The sequence below is a fragment of the Anabrus simplex genome, chromosome 3, assembly GCF_040414725.1.
Source record: "Anabrus simplex isolate iqAnaSimp1 chromosome 3, ASM4041472v1, whole genome shotgun sequence".
Lineage (NCBI taxonomy): Eukaryota > Metazoa > Arthropoda > Insecta > Orthoptera > Tettigoniidae > Anabrus > Anabrus simplex.
Genome location: NC_090267.1, coordinates 499,663,631 through 499,689,089, shown reverse-complemented (window position 1 = coordinate 499,689,089; position 25,459 = coordinate 499,663,631). Strand labels below are relative to the sequence as shown.

Below are 25,459 nucleotides of genomic sequence, written 5' to 3'. Positions count from 1 at the left end.
ACGTTTGGGTATATCTGCTTTTACGTATTTCCACAATCCCACTAAAATATTTTTAAATGTATACACGACATCTGATTCATCGCTAAGACATTTGCCCAGATTAGTTCCAGCATCTTGTCACTTCAAAACTGTGGGTTTTCCAAGAAACATTAAGTGGTGGTGGTGGTGATTATTGTTTTAAGTGAGAAAACGTTAAGGAGTGTACAAAGATACTTTCTCGGTGCCCCAATTAAATGTTGGACATTTTGACACTGTTTATTTCAAAGCTGCTATTATATTGAAATGAATCAGTGAATCAATCCTTCTGAAAATCATTGCCTAAAAACTTACAAATGGCCTACATTTAAAAAATAGCAAAAAGTGACGAAAAATGAGTTTATAATTAAGCATTTCTACAATAGACATCATGTATAACTGCCAACCCTTCTGATTTACCCGGAAACTTACCGTTTTTTAACTCGTCTTCCCATTTTCTGATTTATTTTTACTTCTTCCTATTTTTGACCAATATAACCTCCAGTACGGTCAATACTCTTCCCCTAGGATAATTTTATGAGCTTGTGTCATTTTCAAGCGTATCTATTTGGTGATTGTATCGTGTTTCTCGCACACTACAGCAGCGTGTGTGCTTTACTGCTGGGAATTCTGGACGGAAAGCGAGAGAGGCTAGCATGCGCTAGTGACTCCATTAATCGGGACAAAAGAACGAGTTTGTTACTTTGTTATTGTGTGGTTTACGCCCTGTTAACATCGTTTCTCTGCTAGTTTCTTTGGAGTTGTAGTCCACATGTTTTTTCTTGCGGTTCTGTACTTTTCCCCCCGTCAGAGTCTTATGTTATTAATGTATTAATCTCACTGTCGGCACCCCTGAAGATGGTTTTCCGTGGTTTCCCATTTTCACACCTTAATATGTACGTTAATATAGGCCATGGCCGCTTCCTTCCAACTCCTAGGCTTTTCCTATCCCATCTTCACTGTAAGACCTATCTGTATCGGTGCGGCGTAAAGCCACTAGCAAAAATAAATAATGTATGAGACGTATTGATCTGTTCTGTATGTGGTAGTTTTGCGTATTTCACTGCATTTGTGTTCATTCTGAGTTCATAATTTGAATGACTTGAATGTATTTCAGAGAGTTGTCTCGGTGACAGTTTCTGGTATTTTCTCTCCACAGTATGGCCAGAAACCTATGAAATTGAATTTCCTTTCATTTTACGGTCAAATAAAAGAAACTATGAAGGATTTTCTTCCGAGATCGTTAACGATTTCTTGTAACCATTTTTATGTTTTCTAAGTTTAGGATTTTAAATTTAATGATCAATTAGTCTATTGTAACTGTAGATGTGTATGCCTTTTATCTTGTATTTTATTTCACCGAGACTTTGGCGCAATATACGTGAACAAATCCAAGAATTGAAATATCTTCCGATTTTTTATTTCTAAAAGTTGGCAGGTATGGGATGACAGACATTTCTATACATGATAACATTGTGTGTGATATACCATCCTGTATGCCTCTGTATGTTGCCTTTTTTTAAAAACTCTTTTGTCCAAAAATTGATAGAGACTGATGTGCAATTTAATATTTTACAGCAAATGTATGCAAGCCCAGCAAAAAATATGCCATTAATTTTTCCATAAATAATTTTAATTAAATTACATTGAGCTTCATGTTAACCTGCGTAAGGAATAGAATTTTTTTTTAAATTTTTATATTTCAGGAAGTTGACATTACAGACAACCCATTGTTGCTGAGTTTACCCACACTGGGCACTAAGGACATTAAAACTCATTTTCACCTGCATGAGAAACTGCTAGAAAAACCTTTTGAAATAGTGAACGAGGCAGAGCTATGGAAGGAGTTTCTCTATCTCCGTATACAGGGTAGACTACCACTTGTCTCGGAGTTGGATGAGAATGAATTACGAGATGCCCTGAAGAACTTGTACAAAAAGGTATGTCAGTTATCAGAGTCAGTGAATAGGTATAAATATCCAAGTGTTATGCCTGTAGTGTAAAATCTAATTCATAATCTTGTAGAAAAGCCTCCTTTTGAGTTGTCCATTTTTCATCATCACCACTTTCTCTTTTTCAGCTGGGCTGAGATGTTTATCCCACCTTTAATTTTTCCTCTATCCAATCACTATTTCTGCTCCCAACTTCCCAATTCAGGCCCTTATTGTCCTGTTCTCAATCAAGTCCGACGACATTAGTCTGGGTCTACCTCCTCTTCTCCTTCCTTCAGTCTGTCTCCCTTATCTGCTTCAGTGTCCTTCCTCTTCTCTCCTCTTAATATGCCCAAGCCATCTCAGTGTATTTCTCTCCATTCCGTCTCAAGCTTTTTCATTCCAATCTCCTTCCTAACATCGTCATTTTTTACTCTGTTGTGTCTGATCTTTCCTGTCATCTTAAAATTTTCAAATCATTGGCCTGTATTTTACTGTCTTTTTGTCATTGTCCAGGTGTCTGTTGCATGTATCAACATAGGGAAATAATACAGTGGTCTCATTTTACAAGGAAACTTCCGCATCATTCATTTGCCGAGCAACTTCCACTCCCCTGACTGTACAAAACATCCCAGCAGTTAGTTGCTTCCCGGAATTGTACTGTAATGTGTGTGTGACTTGGTTGTATATTGTTGTGTGTATCATTTGTGTATTAAGTAAAGTAATCAATTGGAAACTGAAGTATTTGGTTGAACACCAAATTGTTTTGGTGGAATGTTTCCTGGGAAAAAAAAAAAAAAAAGTGGTGTACAACAGATTCAGTTTGTGGTGTACAGAGGATAGTTTATTATTCTTTTCATTTCTGTGTTGATGATTCTCTTATATAATGGGAATTACTAAAAGGATGTTCCACCAGTCAACACTCTAAAAGGTACATTTAAACAATTTAATAAATGAGTACCAGTTTTGGTTCACCTTGAACCATCCCTAGCTCAGTCAATACATGGATTAAGAAAGGTGTTTAAATAACACACATTAGAAATAGATGTGCATGAAAATACACATGATATAGTCATCCAGCAACTAGCTTCACACCAACACAGACAAGCAGTGTACTCCTAACTTAGCCAGTGGCAGGGTCATGAGAACGGGGAGTAAGTACTCTTGAACAACTTTTAACTTACTGTAATAATTTAAAGTCTAGGCAGACAACAGTTTTTACATTATCTACTTTTTTTTTCTCCACGGACTATCCATCCCTCTACACATATAACTACGGCCGTACCATCACACAAGTACCTAATTTCAACACATCCGCTGTTCCATTTTAACTCCGTAATGAGGTCTGAGGTCCCAGCTCACCCACATGCAGCCCACCATAAGTGTCAGCTGGTCATATTCACAACTTGCATTAATATTAATTGACTTGTTTCAACAACGGCACTTTTACACATTTTAACAATGTTTTATAAGTGCCGATACAAATGTGTGTTTTAGATTATTGTTTAGACTCACAGTAAATAAGGGTGTCAAATTAATCTCAGCTCATCTACTCTCACAGAAACTCTACAAGAACTGTAGTCACAAGTGCCATATAACATTTTAAGACAAACTTTGATTAATGAGTTGTGCACGTAGTTTTAAAACACTATTTTAACTTGAAGGAAGTTATTTCACAATTAACATGTTTTTAGTGACATAATATATGTTAGCTATATCATGTGTATTTTTGTGTGTGTATATTTGTAATGTGTGTTATTTAAACACCTTTCTTAATTCATGTATTGATTGTGCTGAGGATGGTGCTAGGAGAATCGAAACCCGTATTCATTTATTAAATTGTGTAAAAGTACCTATTAGAGTGTTGATTGGAACATTCTTTGAGTAATTCCTATTATATGTACAGAGGAAGCAGACAAGACACATTTTTAACTGAAGATAAACTTGGAGATATTTGGGCACTGTTAGAAGCAGGTCTCTGAAAATCTAACTTATAAAACAAACATATCCATCAGGTTGGCCCACAAGGCAGCCGGACTCAACCATTTAAAATCAGGTTAGTGCAGTAACTTCACTAAATAGATTTCACTGCAAGAATAAGTTTCTGTAATTGGCTTTTTGAAAGTGTTTACCAATAGATATTCGGATCCACAGCTAATTTTTATGTCTTGACGAGGCATAGTTCCATCTTTCCGGACATGTAAATTCTCAAAATGTGCATTTGTGGAGTACTGAGAATGTGCATATTATGCAGGAAGTGCTATTGGATCCCATTAAAATAGGGGTCTGGTTATCTGTAAGTGTATTGCAGATAATTAAGCCTGTATTTTTCGATGACCACATTCATTCAGATGTGTATGTGACAACAATTTTGCATCCACCTTTTAATGAACTGACAGAAATAAAAGGATTATGGATATTTTCAATAGGACAGTGCTATAGCCCACACTGTCCTTTATTCTATAGACACTTTGAATGATAGCAGACTGCCTAAACAACTTCTCTGCACCGGGCGAGTTAGCCGTGCGGTTAGTGTCGCGCAGCTGTGATCTTGCATCCGGGAGATAGTGGATTCTTACACCATAGTCGGCAGTCCTGAAGATGGTTTTCCGTGGTTTCCCATTTTCACACCAGGCAAATGCTGGGGCTGTACCTTAATTAAGGCCACGGCCGCTTCCTCCCTACTCCTTGGCATTTCCTGTCCCATCGTCGCCATAAGACCCATCTGTGTCGGTGCGGCGTAAAGCAAATAACAACTTCTCTGTTGTGAGATTGGTCATGGCAAAGGGCCGGAGGTGCTCCTTTGAAACATTATAAAGACCAGCTTAAGACTATGAATAGCACCAATATAAATGCTAACACCTGGGCAACAACTGCTCAAAACTGTGTTCATTGGTGCAAAGCTACTGCAGAAGGTGTCTCACTGTTTGAGCAGGCACATTGCAGACAAGAAATTAAAACCCATGAAAAGCGCAAACTACATCAGATCCAACCGCGTCCTCCACCCACCCTAAGATGTGACCTGCGTGATCGCATGTTTCATGTGAAGATTGGCTGATCAGTCATCGGAGACATCTCAACAGAGCCAACAGACATTAAGAAGAATTGCAGGAGGAAAACGTATTCTCAGAAGCGAATAGCGGCCGACCATGATTTAAATTCATGGGCTTTATTTTATTCTGTAGTTTCTGAATGTCTTGATTTGCTGGTAGTACCAGAACATGCTCCCCACCACAAACACGACACGCATGTGGGTGAGTAGAAGTTGATCGGCAGCTAAATGACGCAGAAGTTTCCTCATTAAAAAGATGATGCCCGTCAGGCCAAATTTTTTATAGTGCATCGGTACTGCCCGAGGCTGTACTACATACACTAGCCATGCACCTTGGTAAGTGTGTTAGTTACGACCTGATCAGCCCAAATTGGCACAATAGCAACCAAGAATGAGTTAACTGGAAAATTTATAATTTCCAATAAATGGACCACTTATATTGGAATTATGAATGTACTCATTCAAGATAAATATTTTGACCTCCCTTTGGGAATCAAAATCTGTATCATGATATGGCCAATGTACCCAAGTTTCTTCTTTTTGATGTTGTGCATGACCTCTAGCTCTTTGTTCAGGCATTGGAGTACCCCACTGTAACATATACTATCCACCCATGATATTCTGCGCAGGTGTCAGTTGCACCACATCTCAAACTATCAAAGTTTTTTGGCATTATTCTCTGTTAGGATCCAAGTCTCAGCAGACGCAGAAGTTTCCTCATTAAAAAGATGATGCCCGTCAGGCCAAATAGAGAATACATAACACCAAAGTAAATGGACATAGAGATTAATATTAAAGTCCCTGTTGCAGAGAAGTTTACTAATTCTCTTGAAGGCAGTCCTTCAGTCTGGGACCTAATTTCAAGAATGTTTTTCCAGCTGTAATCAAGCACTCAGCCGAGATACTTGAAACATTGGACTTGGTCCAGTGATATGCATCTTCACTAGATGGATTTACGATTGCAATTGCATAAAAATGAACCCGTCAACAGTGGGGTAAACAGCTAGTCTAACTTGACCTGTGTACGTTGATTGGAAAAAGACTGCAAGTCTTTGTCAAAATAAAAGCTTGTCATTTTTGTGCTAGATATGCAGAGAGTACATACGGTATTAAGAGTGTAGGACCGAACTCGATAGCCGCAGTTGCCTAAGTGTGGCCAGTATCCAGTATTCGGGAGATAGTGATTCGAACCTCACTGTCAGTAGTTCTGAAGATGGTTTTCTATGGTTTCCCATTTTCACACGAGGCAAATGCTGGGTCTGTACCTTAATTAAGGCCACGGCTGCTTCCTTCCTACTCCTAGCCTTTTCCTGTCCCATTGTCGTCATAAAACCTATCTGTATTAAATAACACTAGTATATTTTTATTGTTTACTCACCTATTCAATACAATACAGTCTTAAAAATTAGGACTTTGTCCTTATCAAAATTGTTAGCATAAAATTATTACATTGAATGGTACATGTTTCGCCTATCAATAGTAGGCATCATCAGCCATATTACCTTAGGAATAGATCAGGTACCTGATTGGAAATGACTTATGAATACTGTTGAAAAGTAACTATATCTTGTAAAATTGATTAGAGATCGTTCAACAACTATCTGTATATATAAAATAAGAGTTGTCTGTACATTGCTCAGAATTTGAAAATAATGGTATTTCTGTATCGGTCATGTCCATAGTAACAAGGAAATGCACTTTTTACTTTTCCGTAATTTCTGTCTGTATGTATGTATGTATGTACGCGCATCACGAGAAAACGGCTGCAGAGAATTGAATGAAAATCGGTATGTAAAGTCAGGGAATGGGCCACAACAATCTAGGCTATAAATCATTTTAATCACACTGAGTGAAATGGTAGTTTACGGGAAGGCCTAACATTTAATTCTCAAATATTTATGTTAATTAGTGGTCCTATCGTTAAATACTACATAACGAAAGTTATATAGAATTAAATTTCCGATCATTTATGTCATACATTGTTACCATAACAGATATTCACGAATTTGTATTTTTGTTTCTAAGTCCACATCAACTCCGAGCCACGAGATAATGGGTTAAAAGATTTAATTAAAATAGGTACATAGAGTTGGGAAATAATAAACTACAGTCTAAGTTATAAACATTTTTATTCATCCCGATGAAATTGTAGTTTAGGGGAAGGCGCTTAAAATTTAATTTTTAAATACCCGTGTAATTGGTCTTACCAAAAAGTACTACATAACAAAAGTTATAGAGAATACAATTTTGGGCAATTTATGCTTTATTCATTTTTACCGTACCAACTATGATAAGAGTGGTACTTCAGAGTTGGAAGGAAACTACATGTGAAGGCCTACAATATTGAAAGTGCATAACATTGATCAACAATAACATTACATTGACAGTTGTTTGTGGTGATGTTCTTTGTCTCTTATGCTGCCGCTCAACTCAGATAGATGGGATTACTGCTGCGTACTGCGTATAACAGCCTGACTGAAAATTGGTGGAAAATAGCTGGGGAGTTTGAAAACTTTCTTCTCTAGCATGCAATTCCTCTGGTTCATACATTTTCTGATACTGCTGGTACATAGCACACTGGTTTTCATAGTATTCCAGCTATTCGATCCCTACTCTGACGCGCTGTTTTGAATGAGCAGTGTGCATAATTAAGGCAGACGACCGAGCTCAATAGCTGCGGTCGCTTAAGTGCGGCCAGTATGCAGTATTCGGGAGATAGTAGGTTCGAACCCCACTGTCGGCAGCCCTGAAAATGGTTTTCCGTGGTTTCCCATTTTCACACCAGGCAAATGCTGGGGCTGTACCTTAATTAAGTCCATGGCCGCTTCCTTCCCACTCCTAGCCCTTTCCTGTCCCATCGTCGCCATAAGACCTATCTGTGTTGGTGCGACGTAAAACAACTAGTAAAAAAAAGGGCAGACGCTCACGTAGTAGTAGTAGTAGTATGACCTGGTATAGAATTACAATTTAGGACTAATCCAAATTATAGCACCATCATTCACGAAATAACTCAAAATTTAACTCTGAAAAGAGCCGTTTCCTAAGAAAAGCTTCTTCCTCTTCACTTTTATTAAATTCTACATTAATTTTATTCCAAATTAGCAGTGAAGAGGGGATTTCTCCTCTGGCTTGGAGGAAAATTTGTCTCCAAGTCATATAGATTTTCCCGCCGCCTGTGTAGTGAACAGAGATTTTCCGACTCATCGGGTACTCCTATTAATCAGATGAGTAAGAGGGTATAGCTTTTGCCCTGGGAGTCTCAACTATTTGACACCCCCATCCGACCGAAAATAAGACGAAGTCTATTCACGGATCACAGCTCTCTGCGGCTTCATCATTCCAACTCTGGAACTTTGGACTGTTAGATCGGCAGCATAGTATTGTTCGTTAAAAGTGAGAGAATGTGTGGTTTTTCATTAGATCGAATATTTCATATGAAAGCATTGCTTTTAATCACGCCATTCTTACTGATGTCATTGTAATGACCTATGTTCATTTCAGTTGGGAAAACTACTAAGACAGTCTTTCTGAGGATGTAAAAAGGCAGGTGGGGAGTGAGTGTCTCCCATTATAATGAAAACTCCCCAGCTTGATTGTTACTGATGCAGGCAGTGGGGCCTACCTTTACAACGAAAATTCCCTAACCCACTCTTCATATGAGAAAAGATGTTTGGTTATTTCCGCGTCGCGTTTCTAGGGTAAAGTTAAGTGCTATGCAATATAACACAATCTTGCTCACAATGTGTACACTACCTAATCTACCGTAGAATACTGTATACAATGTAGAATTCCGTAGTGAAGCACAGGTACACCGGCTAGTTACAATATAAAATGTAGTATACTATTACTTAATAATACAGTATAAGTCCGCTATAGCGAGTACGGCATATAACAAGAACTCCGTTATAGCGACGACTTTTTTCTGTCCCTTCAAAATTCATATATTAAACTGTGTATCGTCCTTCGGTTACAGCGAGAACCCTATCAGTGGCGCATCCGTTATTACGAGCGATTAAGCGCGCGCGATTTTTTCCGTTACCGATATTTATTCACCCCAGCGATGATACTGCATGCGATCGATTACCTTCGGCATCGTTTCCTCGCTATGTGCACTAGCGATTTCTCTCGTCGACATTCGAAGGCGATGTCGGAGTCGATTAGTAATATCCGTCGACAGAAAATTCGAAATGAAAGAGAACATATTTTCGTAATAAATGCGTAAATAACGTGTCTGATAACGGTTGTTAACTCGTTAAAAATGAAGGCTGACTATACGACCGTTTAATTTTGAGGCTAAATACTGCAATTAAGTAAGAATGGGATACACCTCGAGATATGGCAGAGTGCTTAATTGATGTCATAGGTTACTTTGTATTTTGTCGCGTCTGGTTAAATTACGGAAAGGCTATTATGAGAATGTATAACGAGAAAGGTATAATTTCTCTACCGGCGCTTGAAGTGTGTTTTCATCATACGTATAATACGGTGGTGTGAGGATACGTGACGCTGTTTGCATAAGAAAACTGAAACGTTTGCAACAAAATGCGATCGATCATCTACGGTATGGTATAGTTTTCTCACTTTGTGCATTTGCGAACTCTCTCGTTAACATTCAAAGGCGATGGAGTTGATTAGTAATACCCATCGACTGCTGTTCTCTAAAGAAAATTCGAAATGAAAGAGTATAACACGTTTTCGTAATAAATGTGTAAATAACGTGGCCGATAGCAGTTCTTAACTCGTAAAAATAAAGACTGAATAAACGATATCTTAATTTTAGTGTTATATACGGAAATTACGTGAGAATGTCATACACCTCAAGATATGGCAGAGTACATCACTGATTTCAGAGGACATTTCATATCTTCTCGCGTCTAGTTACAGCTATTTACATGTACATTTTTCGCGAGGAGGTTATTTCTCTACATGCGTTTCAAATATGTGTTCATGATAGGCTACATACATGGTTAAGTTAGGTTAGGTGACGCTGTTTGAAGAAGAAAGCTGAGGTGTTTGCCACAGAAATCTCTGGAGTGATACCGTATTTCTCCGAATCCAAGACTTTTTTTCCTCAGAATCTCATGCGAAAACTCAAGGGTTGTTGCATTCGCGGCCTAACAGTAAGTTAATGGATACCACTGGCAACTACCGCGGTAACCACGCTGCTTTTCACACGCGCACAGAACTCATTGACAATAAACGACCGCCTCTTTACTACACATCGCTACCGGTTGTACAGTGTACAGTGCCTGTGTTTTTCTCAAATCTGCAGAATGGCATCAAAACATGCGACCCTTCGAATTCTTAGAAAAACCATGTCTACTCAGTGGCAGAGTCATAACGCGTCTATTGTACTTGACGCTTAGTAAAATTAAGGTTTATAGAGAGCAGGAATATTTTCGTGATGGATAGTCGTATTGTAAAGATACGTGGAAAAGGTATTGCCGGCAATTTTTTTTTTTTTTTTTGCTAGGGGCTTTACGTCGCACCGACACAGATAGGTCTTATGGCGACGATGGGATAGGAAAGGCCTAGGAGTTGGAAGGAAGCGACCGTGGCTTTAATTAAGGTACAGCCCCAGCATTTGCCTGGTGTGGAAATGGGAAACCACGGAAAACCATCTTCAGGGCTGCCGATAATGGGATTCGAACCTCCTATCTCCCGGATGCAAGCTCACAGCCGCGCGCCTCTACGCGCACGGCCAACTCGCCCGGTGCCGGCAAATTTTCAACGGGTTCTAGTCGATATTATGGTGCCAATTTTAAGTTAATGTTTATTAAACACTCGGAAATGTAGAAAAATTGTGCAGCCGCAAGAAAATACGGCATAGGCCTAACTAAAGCCAATATTTGGAGTTGGAGTGAAGACAAAGAACCAAAAAAATGCGTACTGTACAAAAATGCATTCAGTGGTCCGCAACAAGGACGCTTGAAAGAAGTCGATGATGAAATTGTGAGGTATGAGCACGAAAAACGCAAGGGCGGTTGGCCATACCGTGGCGCAATAAACTCGTTCGTTGACTTTCAACGTTCGCGATTAGGCCTATACATCGCTAGCCGTTGAATGTGGCCGCACCCGACAAGCGAGACGTGCGTGTAGCGGTAGCCGGTTATATCTGACGCTGCGTAAAAGTAACAGTTTTATAGACAGCAAGAATAATTTCCCGATGGATCGTTGTATTGTAGAGACGCATGGAATAGGTATTGCCGGAACATTTCAACGAGTTCTCTTCGATATTATGATGCCAATGTTAAGTTAATGGTCCTTTAACCCGCGGAAATAAAGAATAATTGTGCAGCCGCAAAAAAAAAAAAAAAAAAGAAATACGGCGTGACGCAAGTCAATGTTCGGCGTCTAAAAATAGTCTAAAATGCGTAGGCCTGTATGATTTTACATTATTTTTGAGCCTGATTTAAATTTTTTGATGGAAAAAGTGGGGTTCATCTTGGATTCGGAGAAATACGGAACTTTTTTTTTTCAGAATGAAATTAAACATACATTTTCACGTAGTATCGGATTACGAAAAACAACAAAAATAAGCCGTAGTATCGATATCATCTTTGGAAACGCAAGTTTTGAACATACGGTTTGCCGTTTCATGCCGATTTTAAAGTGCATGAAGGGTTTCCCGACTTTTATACAAAAATCGGATATAACGACAATCCGTTATAGCGAGTAAAGTTTTCGCTGTTGTAAATTCTCGCTATAACGGACTTCTACTGTATGTGTGTTAATATTTGAGTCTAGAAACATGACAATTATTTGAGAATTATGACATAGGTGGTTGATTCTTGATATTAAAAGATATTATAATAATGTAAATAAAGTTAAAAATCGGAAAGCACATTCCAATTAATTGTCAAATGGCGTATTGTTAAAAACTTGAGGAAAGTTGAGCATTGGTAATAGTCCTTGTTTCTTGAAGTTGATAAGTATTGATTTTCATTTAAATGCTATACATTTTGAAGAATTTTCATATGGCGTGGTTCGTTTTTGAGATAATATTAGTTAGAATGCTGGTGCCGTAGGCTATATTGGAGTTTGTGTAGACGTGATTAGGCCATCTTCTTTGATGTAATATTTGTGGGAAGAGTTTATGATAGGTGTGGCTCTTTGTTGTTAGACGTGTTGAATTGAGCGTACTAGTCAAAAGGGAACGTTGTTGTAGTAAAAGTTGTTGTCAGTTGGTGGGTAGCCAAGTTGTGTGATGAAATTCTGTAATTAAAGAGTTATTTAGAAAATTTAATGAAGAATCATAATTGGAATTAGGGAACTAAATAGTGGAAGTTAAATGAAAAGTGTTGACACTTACCCCTTCGACCGCTGAGATGTTAACTTATGTTCAGAGCTTTAGAGCAACTGGCAGTCGCCGAGCTCTTACTTCGCATGTTGTATTTGTGAAGTCTTGGTGGAGGGGGTTGAGCTTGAGAAGGGCTTATTCGTTGCGCATGATACTGGCAGCGTGAGAAGGGGAGGGGGTGGTGTGTGTATTTAGATTGGTGGGAGTGTTTACTGCTTTGGTGCTAAATATTTTATAAAAATTACTATTTTGAATTTTTTGTAATAGAATTGGAATCGGTTCGTAAAGAGGACTTTTGTTACCTATTACATCATTTAAGTTTTTGTCTTTTTGTATTTTGATTTTTAACTTTATTGTAATATCTTTTAATAGATTCACAATTAAGTATTTATTTATTTTCCACCTAGTCGATACAATGATTGCTTAAGGCAATTTTTAATGGTCAAAAGTGGTACATGTTTCGTATATTATCAACATCTTCAGCCACATAACACTGTTTAGATGAAAAATATATAAAATTGACAAAGTAATGCTTTAGAGGAAGTGTCCTTGTCAGTCTTATGTTAATTTTAAGGACACTTCCTCTAAAGCATTACTTTGTCAATTTTATATATTTTTCATCTAAACAGTGTTATGTGGCTGAAGATGTTGATAATATACGAAACATGTACCACTTTTGACCATTAAAAATTGCCTTAAGCAATCATTGTATCGACTAGGTGGAAAATAAATAAATACTTAATTGTGAATCTATTGAAGTGCGATACGGACCATGAAGCTGATTTTATGTAATATCTTTTAATATCAAGAATCAACCACCTGTGTCATAATTCTCAAATAATTGTCATGTTTTTAGACTCAAATATTAACACACACATTATTAAGTAATAGTATACTACATTTTATATTGTAATAGTTGTTTAACGGTCTGTAATCAATTTTACAAGACACAGTTACTTTTTAACAGTATTCATAAGTCATTTCCAATCAGGTGCCTGATCTATTCCTATGGTAATATGGCTGATGATGCCTACTATTGATAGGCGAAACATGTATGATCCAATGTATTAATTTTATGTTAACAATTTTGATAAGGACAATTTTTAAGATTGTATTGTATTGAATAGGTGGGTAAACAATAAAAATATACTAGTGTTATTTAATACAAATACTTTCAATACGGATCCAAAAATGAATTATCACGTGTAAGACCTATCTGTGTCGGCGCGATATAAAGCAACTTAAAAAGAGGGAAAAAAAGAGTATAGGAAGATTATTGAACATTGTTTCTTTTCCAGGTAGCTGCAGGAATGCTGTCCTTTTGTTTCCCAAGAACAAACATATATCTTCTGGGCAGTGATACAGGAAGTGGGTTAAGTGGTCTGTCAGGAGAGCCCACTGTTGGAGACTTGTGGGATCTTTATACCGGTAGTAAAAATGCTGAATACTTGTCAGAAGGCTGTAACATAAAGATAAAGAAGAAGAACAGTAAAAACACAAGAGAAATTGTAAGTACTTAGATTGTGACTTGATAGGTCAAACTTGGACATTAAGTGCGATTTTGCTGATTTAGTTTCTTAACTTACAGGATGTTCTAACAGTGAACTTGTTGATGAAACCTACCAGTGAAGTCCGATCAGAATCGCAGGCAAAGTCAGCTCCAGTTATACAGCACATTAAAAGTATGATTTTTAAGCACAGTTAACAAACTGATATCAACCTTTTGAATTATTTCTCTGCATGTTGTGTAATTTTAAGAGAATGTGTATTCATGTTCTTATATGATTTTCCATTTGTGTAAATTTGTTTTTAGGAGTCTTTTTGAACTTTATTTATTTAGCCTATGGCTTTATAGGTACAATAAATATGAACATGCTAACTCCTTTAGGAAAACAAACTCTATATCTGCATTTTTTATATAAGGGGCGATCAAAAAGTTTACATTCGGCAGCCGTATAGTCCTGAATCGGGGTACCAATCAGGCAAAATCGCCGTAAGCATTGAAGCACTCATCCCACCGGTGCACCAGGTTGAAGATCCCCGTTTGGTAAAACACTGTGTCCTGCTGCGTGAAGAAGACCGTATACGCCTGCTGCACATCCTCATTTGTGGAAGCTTCGATACTTCAAGGCCGTTTTGAAGGGACCGAAGGTGCTTTAATTGCATAGGGAGAGATCAGGACTTTAGATCTCATTCACTGCCCACTTGTTGTTGTCCGTAATGGATGAACCTGGCTTCTTAGATCGACAGGCATCTTCTGTCAAAACTCGACCCGTGCAGAACTTGGTGCACCACACAGTCTTCATTCTCCATCAGTGTTTGTCCTTTGGCATCCAAGAACAGAATAACAGCATATTGGTCCTGTTTGGACGTATTTGGTAATAACGTCGCAATAGTTCGTGTGGCCACATTTAATGCAAGCACCTCAGCACAACCCGACTGCCAACATGTCCATGTTTATATAACCGCATCGGAGTCGCACTATGTTGCATGCCCGCTGCAGTAATGCCTTTAGACGGAGACTTTTTGATTACGCCTTATATAACTAATTGTCTCTGTAAATGTATGAACAAAATCAGATATTACAAAAATGAAATTCATTTTTAGCCCATATTGTCAACCTTAACAAGTATCATAACACTTGTCAAAATCAGTGATTTTGCCACTGTACTTTCTTTTTTTGTCACTGGATGGTCTGCTTAGAGGCATCACATCACAGCTAGGTGTAGAAATTTCTTCCATTTGTAGTGGAAATCTGCATATTTACTATGGCCCATTTGTATGATATCTATTCTAAAAACTAGAGGGTGGATTTCTATGAAGTAAAAATTAGGAATTAGGTCCATGCATGCATTTATGACAGACAAACTGTCATACATCTGTCTTAAGCAGGTCGGCTATGAAGTTGGTTCAGGTAACTCAAGAAAAGAAATTTCATCATGTGGTGGGAAAAATCTCCACTGCTGCCAAACCTCCTTTTGTGTCGTAAAATGTTTCTGAATAGAGAGCTCAGAGTATATTCTGCCTGCTACTCGAAACTTAAAGGGTGAGACACTGACAAGAATCGCAGAGGAATTTGGGGAAGGAAGAAAAGATTAAAGCAGTGAAGTTCACAGATGATTTGATGGTGTAGGGAAATAGGAAGCAGTTGGACGCATGGCATGGAACAGTACAACATGAAACTAACAACTGGAGTAATAATAATTGGTGGGAAACAGCTAGTACAATACCTAGGCAGCTTCATCATCATCATCTTGAACCAGCTTCAGTTTCCTGGGTGCGGTGAATGAACGCTCTCCATTTACCTCTGTCCATGTAGGTCTTCTTCCATAACCTGCTGCAAATCCAGACCTCGTACAACTAGATCACTTTTAATTTGATCGATCCATCTCTTCCTTGATCTTTTGCCTTTAGTTTCCTTCTCAGACCACACTTTAGCAATAATAATGTTATTTGCTTTATGTCCCACTAACCACTTTTTTATGGTTTTCGGAGACGCTGAGGTGCCGGTATTTAGTCCCGCAGGAGTTCTTTTACATGCCAGTAAATCTACAGACATGAGGCTAATGTATTTGACCACCTGCAAATACTACGGACTGAGCCAGGATCGAACCTGCCAAGTTGGGGTCAGAAGGCCAGCGCCTCAACCATCTGAGCCACTCAGCCCAGCAGACCACACACCAAACCATTTCAATCCAGGTTTCAACACAGAGATCTCAATAAGGGATTTTTTCACCTGGACTGGATGGCGTATCTCATCGTTTCTTATTTTGTTCCTCCGTGTTTTCTGAATGATAGTTCTTAAAAACTTAATTTCCACTGCTTTTAGTTTGTTGATATTTCTGCTGGTTTGGATGCTGGTTTTTAGACTATATGTGGTAATTGGTACAAAAAAAAATCTGTGGAGAGTACTAATTTTGATCTTAATGGAGCTTGCTTATCCCAAAGAAGTTTTCTCACAAGATGATAAAACTGTGCTACCCTACTAGTTATTTCTGCAAATGGTCAGCCATCTGTTGTTACTTCACTGCCAAGATAATGGAACTGATGGACTTTTTCCAATTTTGATTCATCTAGACTGATGTTAGTATGGAAGTCCTGCTGACTAACAGGCAACACTGTATTATTCTTTTTATTATTTCATCCATTACAATCATGAATAAAAGTGGGGATAATGCACTGCCTTGTTGTACATCCTGCCTAGTCTCAAACCACTCTGAATATCCATTCCCTTTTTGCACACAACTCTGGCAATGGTAATACAGCACTTTGACTTTGTTAATTGAAGCACATGGTATAGATCTATTCTCAAGGCATTCCCAGATTTTTTGTGTCAGTTCACTTAATTCTAGAAAATAAAAGAAATTATAGGGAAATAAGTAGGCTGGGAAGACAAGCATAAACATTCCTCAAAGATGCGAGAAGGGTAGAGAAATAGTGCAAGTAAAACCATTGGAGGATCGTTTTATTATTTTATAAGAAAAAGTTTCACCTTGACAGTACTTGAAATGTCTTTTCTAAACTAAATAAACTATTGTTTATTTTAAGGAATAACTATTTTAAGTATGTAAAGATGGACATATTTCTTGATAAAATCATAAAACTATTCAAAGTTGACAATATGAGCCAAATATGACTTATATTACATGTAATCATCTTTGGAGGGCAGGATAGAGTAGTCAAGGCTTAAACGGTATGGGCACGTGAAGAGACTGGTGAGGGAAAGGATACACGGGAAGAAGCATGACGGGAGTGGAAGGCAAGACACAAGGAAGAAGATCAAGAGACACATGGCTGAAAGGAGTGGAAAAGCGGGGAAGAAAATAGGTGAGAACTGGACCAAAGTGACGACAGAGAGATGGCGGGAAGGTCGAAGATGATGAAGAGTCTTACTTTCTAAACATGCCTAGCCACTGGCTGGAAGCTGACGACTTGAAACTTCAAATTCCATTAAAAGAATGTTTCACAAGAATTTTCAAGAAAGTGAAGGCAGTTTTAAAAATATACTGAAAAATTATATTTCTCTTAAATACAACTTATCTTGGTAATTATGAAATTCATTTCTAAATTAAAAGTGCTCCAAATATGACTATATTTTGTACTGTACATAATGTTAAAATCCAAAAATATGCCCAATAAAAACCACATTTCTGCCAGAGTATTAAGAAACATGTTTATATCACTTAAGAGATCAAATAATGCTGAGGTGAATAATATGAAAAGTTATAAAAGTCTGTCCTTACTCAAGACCAATAAGAATTGTCCATGTCACTCTTTCAAGCAGATCTCATATTTACGTTTCCCTAATTTTATCTTTCCTCTCTTTAAAACCATGTGACCTTGCCGCGGTGGGGAGGCTTGCGTGTCCCAGTGAAGCAGATAGCCGAGCCGCAGGTGCAAACATAACGGATGGGTATCTGTTGAGAGACCAGACTAAGGAATGGTTCATCGAAAGGGGGGTAGCAGCCTTTCGGAAGTTGCAAGGGCGGCAGTCTAGATGATTGACTTATATGGCCTTGTAATAATACTCAACATGGCTTAGCTGTGTTGATACTGCTATACGGCTGAAAGCAACGGGAAACTACAGCCGTAACTAACTCCCGAGGATATGCAGCTCTCTCTGTATGAATAATGTACTGATGATGGCTTCCTCCCGAGTAAAATATTCCGGAGGTAAACTAGCCCCCCATTCGGATATCTGGGTGGGGACTACACGAGAGGGAGCAATCATCAGGAAGATGGATACTGACATTCTGCGAGTCGGAGCGTGGAATGTTAGAAGTTTGAATCATTGTGGTAGGTTAGAGAATCTGAAAAGAGAGATGGATAGACTAAAGTTAGATGTAGTTGGTATAAGCGAAGTACGTTGGCAAGAAGAACAGGATTTTTGGTCAGGCGACTACCGAATTATCAACACAAAATCAAACGGGGGAAATGCAGGAGTTGGTTTAATATTGAATAAGAAAATAGGGCAGTGAGTAAGCTACTACGACCAGCATAGTGAAATAATTATTGTCGTACCTCGACACAGACTAACTTGACTGACTGGAACTGGACAAAAAGTGACAATAAACCTGTTGTACATAAGTTTAGTGAATACAGTGGGGTTAGCGAAAATTTATTGAAAAAGTTTGATACGCAGCCCCTATCTGAACTCTCAGTTTTTTGTGAATACATGAACCCTTTGACAAAATATCTGTCGAGACAAATTCATATGCAGCAAAACAGTTGAGCAATCCTGACAGAAAAAAGTTGAAAGACGATGACAAATGGTTTGAGACTACACCCGACGAAATTAGGGCATATTTTGCATTAGTTATACTAATGTCACAAGTGCAAAAGTCAAGAATACAATTATACTGGAGTAAAAATAGGTGTATAAACACTCCTATTTTTCGTGAAACCATGAGCAGGGGAAGATTTATTATAATTTCACGATTTTTACATTTTGTTGACGATGAACAAGTCGATAGTAGTGACAAACTAAGAAAGATTAGGCCTATAATACAACATTTCTGCTCCAAATTTTCAGAATTATATTTACCTTCACAAGACATTGCTCTAGATGAAAGTCTAATGAAATTCAGAGGCCACCTTTCATATGTCCAGTGTAATAGGTCTAAACGTTCTAGGTTTGGATTAAAAATTTACAAAATTTATGAATCAAGTTCTGGCTACTGTCTGTCTTTCAAAATTTATGTAGGTGATGATGTAACGGATCCAAGTCTGCCAGCAAGTACAAACGTTGTTCTCAACATGTCTGAACCCTTGTTAGGCCGAGGACATACATTGTTTTTAGATAACTAGTATTCTTCCCCAGATTTATTCAAAAGGCTATATGACAAGCAGATGAATGTAATTGGAACTGTTAGACAGAACCGAAAAGACATGCCTCGCGATATCAGTAAGACGAAACTAAAACGTGGAGAATATGAGACGTGGGCTGCCAACAGTATGTTGTGTGTGAAGTGGAAAGATAACAAGGATGTTTGCTTTCTCACCACTAAACACAAATCAGCTGGCATGACAGGGACAGGCAAACTCAGACGAAAGAGAGGACAAACCCCGAGGGAAGAAGTGATAAAGCCCAAGTGTGGCCTTGAATATCAGAAGAGGATGGGTGGTGTTGACCTTCAGGATCAGGTTACAGCTCTGTTCCCCGTCATGCGACGCACAGTGAAAGGATATAGGAAAATATTATTTTACCTCCTGGATATGTGTATTTTCAATTCCTTCACTGTGTATCACAAGATCGCTGCTAACAGAAAAACGAGCTACACGGACTTCCGAACTAGCATTGCGCAGCAGCTACTAGAGACTGTTCAGTTGCCGGAGTACTCGGTTCGAGGTCGACCTTCAGCGAGCACCACCCCAACCAGATTACAAGCTAAATCATGGGCCCACTTTCCCATGCGTATTCCCCCTACAGAGAAGAAATCAAAAGTCACAAGAAGGTGTGTTGTGTGCTACAGCCGGAGTAAAAGAAGCGAAAGTTGCTGGCAGTGCAAAAAGTGTGGCGTAGCTCTTCACTTAGAAGAATGTTTTGAGGTGTACCACACCAAGCAGACGTACTAAAATAGCGGCATTGGTAAGTTTATTACTTCTTTATTATGCATGCAAATTTTCAGAAAGGAATATTTACTGGTTGGTTTTGTATGATTTTCTAAATAATAGTGTGATGACGACGGCCGTAGAGCGGTATTTAAATGTGATTTCTTAGTGAAGTCCTATGGTATTTAAATGTGAGGCAAATGGGTTAAGGAAGAATGGCTGAAGGAGAAGTGCAAGGATGTCAAAGGTTGTATGGTCCTGGGAAAGGTAGATACTGCATACAGGAAAATCAAGGAAACCTTCGGAGAAAGGAAATCTAGGTGTATGAATATTAAGAGCTCAGATGGAAAGCCACTTCTAGGGAAAGAAGACAAAGCAAAAAGATGGCAGGAACATATCCAATTGCTGTATCAAGGTACAGATGTAGATAATTTGGTTCTGGAATAAGAAGAGGCTGTTGATGCTGATGAAATGGGAGACCCAATTTTGAGGTCAGAGTTTGACAGAGCTGTGAGTGACCAAAATAGGAACAAGGCATATGGAATTGATGACATTCCCTCTGAATTACTGACTGCCTTAGGAGAAACCAGCATGGCAAGGTTATTCCATTTAGTGTGTAAGATGTATGAGACAGGAGAAGTCCCATCTGATTTTCGGCACAATGTTGTTATATCTATTCCCAAGAAAGCTGGTGCTGACAGGTGTGAAAACTACTGCACCATTAGTTTAGTATCTCATACCTGCAAAATTTTAACACGTATTATTTACGGAACAATGGAAAAACAAGTTGAGGCTGAGTTGGGAGAAGATCAATTTGGCTTCGGAAGAAATGTAGGAACATGTGAAGCAATCCTGACTTTACGTCTGATCTTAGAGGATCGAATCAAGAAGGACAAGCCCACTTACATGGCATTCGTAGATCTAGAAAAGGCATTCGACAATGTTGATTGGACCTAGCTATTTAAGATTCTGAAGGTGATTGGGATCAGATATTGAGAACGAAGAATTATCTACAATCTGTATAAAAACCAGTTTGCAGTGATAAGAATTGAGGGCTTTGAAAAAGAAGCAGCAATCCAGAAAGGAGTGAGGCAGGGCTGCAGTTTATCCCCCCTTCTTTTCAATGTTTACATAGACCAGGCAGTAAAGGAAATCAAAGAGGAATTTGGAAAGGGAATCACATTCCAAGGAGTGGAAATCAAAACCTTGAGATTTGGCGATGATATTGTTATTTTATCTCAGACTGCAGAAGATCTCAAGAAGTTGCTGAATTGTATGGACGAAGTCTTGGGTAAGGAGTACAAGATGTAAATAAATAAGACCAAAACAAAAGTAATGGAGTGCAGTCGAATGAAGGCAGGTAATGCAGGAAATATTAGATTAGGAAATGAAGTCGTAAAGGAAGTAGATGAATATTGTTACTTGGGTAGTAAAATAACTAATGATGGCAGAAGTAAACAGGACATAAAATGCAGACTAGCACCAGCAAGGAAGAGCTTTCATAAGAAAAGAAATTTGCTCACTTCAAACATTGATATAGGAATTAGAAAGATGTTTTTGAATACTTTCGTGTGGAGCATGGCATTGTATGGAAGTGAAACATGGACAATAACTAGCTCAGAAAGAAAGAGAATAGAAGCTTTTGAAATGTGGTGTTACAGAAGAATGCTGAAGGTGAGACGGATAGATCGAATCACAAACGAAGAGATATTGAATCGAGTTGGTAAGAGGAGATCGATTTGGCTAAATTTGACGAGAAGAAGAGATAGAATGATAGGACACATCTTAAGACACCCAGGACTTGTTCAGTTGGTTTTTGAAGGAAGTGTAGGTGGTAAGAACGGTAGGGGTAGACCAAAGTGAATATGACAAGCAGATTAAATCAGATGTAGGATGCAATAGTTACGTAGAAATGAAAAGGTTAGCTCAGGATAGGGTCGCACGAAGGGCTGCATCAAACCAGTCTATGGACTGATGACTCATACACACACAATTCTATCTAAAATCTGTTGTCTTAAAATATGCTGATTGTCAACACTGGACCTGAGGGCACATGTTTAAGATATTTTGTATAACAATTTTTACATTTTACAAGAACCTTGTGTTCCATTATAATTATTTATTTGATTAATGTCAAACAGAACACAGAAACAAGAGCAAAACTTATTATTTTGATTTTATAGGGTTTTAAAGTCTCTTATAAAAATCGGTGACCATACATTCAAGATTAAAATCCTTCACCCTCTCACAGATTAGTAAAAAATCCACAGTTCTAGCCCTTCAGGTAAGCAACTCAATGTTGAAAACATCCTAGGGATATGAGCTACGAATTTTAGGTAAATAAAATATAATAAAGTATGAGAATACAGTATATTCTTTATTTATTCCTAAAAATTACATTCTTTTTCTTAATCTTCTTATTGATTAGATTTGCAGTTTGTCTTTTTCTATCATTACGAGAGCTAATGTGAGTCAATGCAGAGTTTCATTTAAGCTCTTATAACTACATTCGGTGTGGACATTTTTCAAAAAGTCGAAATACGCCTGAGGTTATTGAACCATGGAACAGATTACAAAAATAATTATGTAAATAAGTTAATTTGGCTAGGATTTGAATAAAAAAGAAATAAGAGATTTTAGACTATTTTTCCGGAACTGCATTTAGGCCGGAAGTGATTTTTAAAATATATTTTCTTAGTTTGATAGAGCTATCCAAGACTCACAATTTGAAACCTTTTCATCCCTTTAGCCCTTCAGCTTTCGGTGCAGTTGAGGAAATTGCTTAATTTTACATTTTTCATGGTATGGGGACCCCCTACTTTCTCTGCTAAGAAATGTTTTCAATATAAAAATGCTTGTTCCAATGGCCATCACTTTCTTAATTGATCTATCAGTCTTCTTCTTCATTAGCGTTTTTCCCGCCTGGTGGTAGGGTCCACCGTGTGGATTCGTTGTCTCCCTGTAGTTCAGTCTCGGGCCATGCCTGGATGGAGATTTACAGCCTTCAGGTCATTTGCACTGTATCAGCCCATCGCCGTCTTGGTTGTCCCTTTGGCCTCTTTTTAGCAACGCCAATTTTATCAATGTATTGTATGTATTGTACATACCCAAGCCAGCATAGACGGCTATCCTGCATTTTCTTTTGGATCTGTGCAAAGCAAAAACATTTCCTAATAACATCATTAGAAATATGATCCAGTCTAGTGATGTCAGCTGTCCATCTAAAAATCTTCGTCTTTGCTTAATCGGTGTTCAGCCTCCTCTGTGTCTGGCCAACACTCAGTGTCGTAGAGAATGAGAGGACGGATAACAGTCCGGTAGATCTTAAGACTTCAGATGGTCCTTCATTTGATAGTTGCAGATAATAACTGTTGACATTCGCCACTTCAGCCAGGCTGCGTGTTGACCTTGTCAGTAATTCGGCCATTGTCAGAGATTGTGGAGCCAAGATACTTCTCTATTCATGGTAGATCTTCACCGTCAGCGTGGATAGTTCCAACTTCTCGAGGATCTTGTGTATTCTGTCTTCATGATAAATATTCTTTCACTATTGTTATTCTGTCATTGTGCAGCTTGGTGACTTGATATCCAGTTCTCTCTCACAAGTCAACCTTGCCGATCTCAAACCCAGATAAATGATGATGGTTTTACAGGGGGTTTGGTTACCCACCCATATAAAACTTAAAATACTCTTAATAAATGTCAACGTAACCTCAGCACGATTCATTTGTTTTCTGTATTCATTTTGATATTTTAATAGTACTGAACTTCTGAAATAAATCATAGAGAGTAGATTAAGAGGACTTGTAGAACCTTTATTGGAAGACGAACAATGTGGTTTTAGGCCTGGAAGAACAACTACAGACCTTATCTTTGATGTCAGGATGTTGATGGAAAAGCACTGGGAATAAAGGCCAACCAATTCTTCCTACTATTCTTAGACATCGAAAAGGCTTATGGTAGCGTACCAAAGGAGCATATCTGGGGATGCCTAAAAGAGCTGGGAGTTTGTGACAGTCTTACTGTGAAAGTGAAGGTGCTGTATGAAAAAACAGAAGTTGTGGGTTGCCCAGATGGTTTGAATTGAAAAGAGAAATACAGCAAGACAGTCCTTTGTCCCCCCTCCTTTTTATCACTGTGATGGGTGCCATAACAAAGGCACTGAAAAGGAAGGAGCAGCAGGACTTGCAAGCTTTCATCTTTGCTGACAACGTGGTGATCTGGAAAAGCTGCTGAAATGGAGTCATGAGTTTAAGAGACATGATTTAACCTTTTCACTGCCAAGGTTTGATGACCAAGCGAACCCTCTGGACGGCTTTTTTTTAAAATATATATATAAGGAAGAAGCACTTTTAGAGATAAATTGTTACTGATACTATTAATGGAATGCATACATCGCTTTAGCCCCGCAGACCAATACGGGGTCAGGGATGAAGCGAGTTTATATTTTACGGCCGGATGCCCTTCCTGACGCAAACCTTAGTTGAGAGGATAGTGAATATGAAATGAATGATGGTGAAACTGAGTGGAAGGAATCGGCTGTGGCTTATGAATAGGAACTGTCCCGGCATTTGCTTTGGAGTGCAAAAGGAAAACCACAAAAAGAACATTCTCGGGACAGTTGACGGTGGGGTTTGAACTCATTCGCCTGCCGAATGCAGAGCTTGGCTCCACAGTCGTAACATGCACGGCCACTCCGCTCAAATATAATATAAATATAAATAATATAATATCATCATCATCATCTAAAGGCTTCGCCTTGTCGCTGCAACCATTGATCTCTTCTCTCTGCGATCCTTTTCATCTCTCCATAACCTTGGCATCCCATCATCTCAACTACCTCTTCAATGATCTTCTTCCGTGGTTTCCCTCTGCCTTTCTTTCCCATCACCTTGCCTTCGAACAAGTTCTTTATGAAGTTATTATGCCGGAGAATATGACCGAAAACTGATGCTTTTCTCCTTTTTATCGCTGTTATTAAATGCCTCTGGGTGTTTATTTCTCTAAGCACTGCTTCATTAGTTTTCTTCTCAATCCAGCTAGTTCTAGTCATCTTCCTCCATAGCCACATTTCCACTGCCTCTAGTCGTTTCACGTCCTCCTTCAAGAGAGTCCATCCTTCACAGCCGTATAGCAGCACACTCCAAATGAACGTTTTGATAAATAATTTCTTTTGTTCAGTATTTAAGGATTTATTAGTTAAGAGCTGCTTCTTCTCCTCAAAGGCTTTCTTACACAGGGAAATCCTTTTTTTTATTTCCACAGTGCATCTGTTGTCATCGGTAATAACTGATCCTAAGTAGCAGAACTTGTGCACCTGTTTTATTAAAATATTTCCAATTCTGAGCTGTGCCTCTGGCTTCATTTTAGATTTGCTTACAACCATAACATTAGTTTTATTTACATTAATGTTAAGTTGGAAATCTTTTAAGATGGATGTTAATTTGTTGAGCATGATCTGCATGTTCTTCTCATTGTCAGCCAGAAGTGCAATATCGTCGGCAAATCTAATACAGTGTACAGTTGTTCCATTTATTTTAATGCCAGGTGTTTTGGATTTAAAAATTTTCATGGCCTCTTCAATGTACAGATTAAATAGAAATGGTGATA

The 25,459-nt window shown here is 38.3% G+C and overlaps 1 protein-coding gene across 1 annotated transcript in view; it reads left to right on the top strand.

The window, feature by feature from the left end:
* The window catches only part of Ufsp2 (UFM1 specific peptidase 2), a 93,983-nt gene that overhangs the window by 10,586 nt on the left and 57,938 nt on the right, over positions 1-25,459 (top strand). Inside the window, exons 3-5 of the mRNA XM_067143664.2 lie at positions 1,722-1,955; positions 13,597-13,806; positions 13,887-13,980. Of these exons, the coding sequence (XP_066999765.1) occupies positions 1,722-1,955; positions 13,597-13,806; positions 13,887-13,980 (538 nt within the window). The remainder of the gene's footprint in view (positions 1-1,721; positions 1,956-13,596; positions 13,807-13,886; positions 13,981-25,459) is intronic.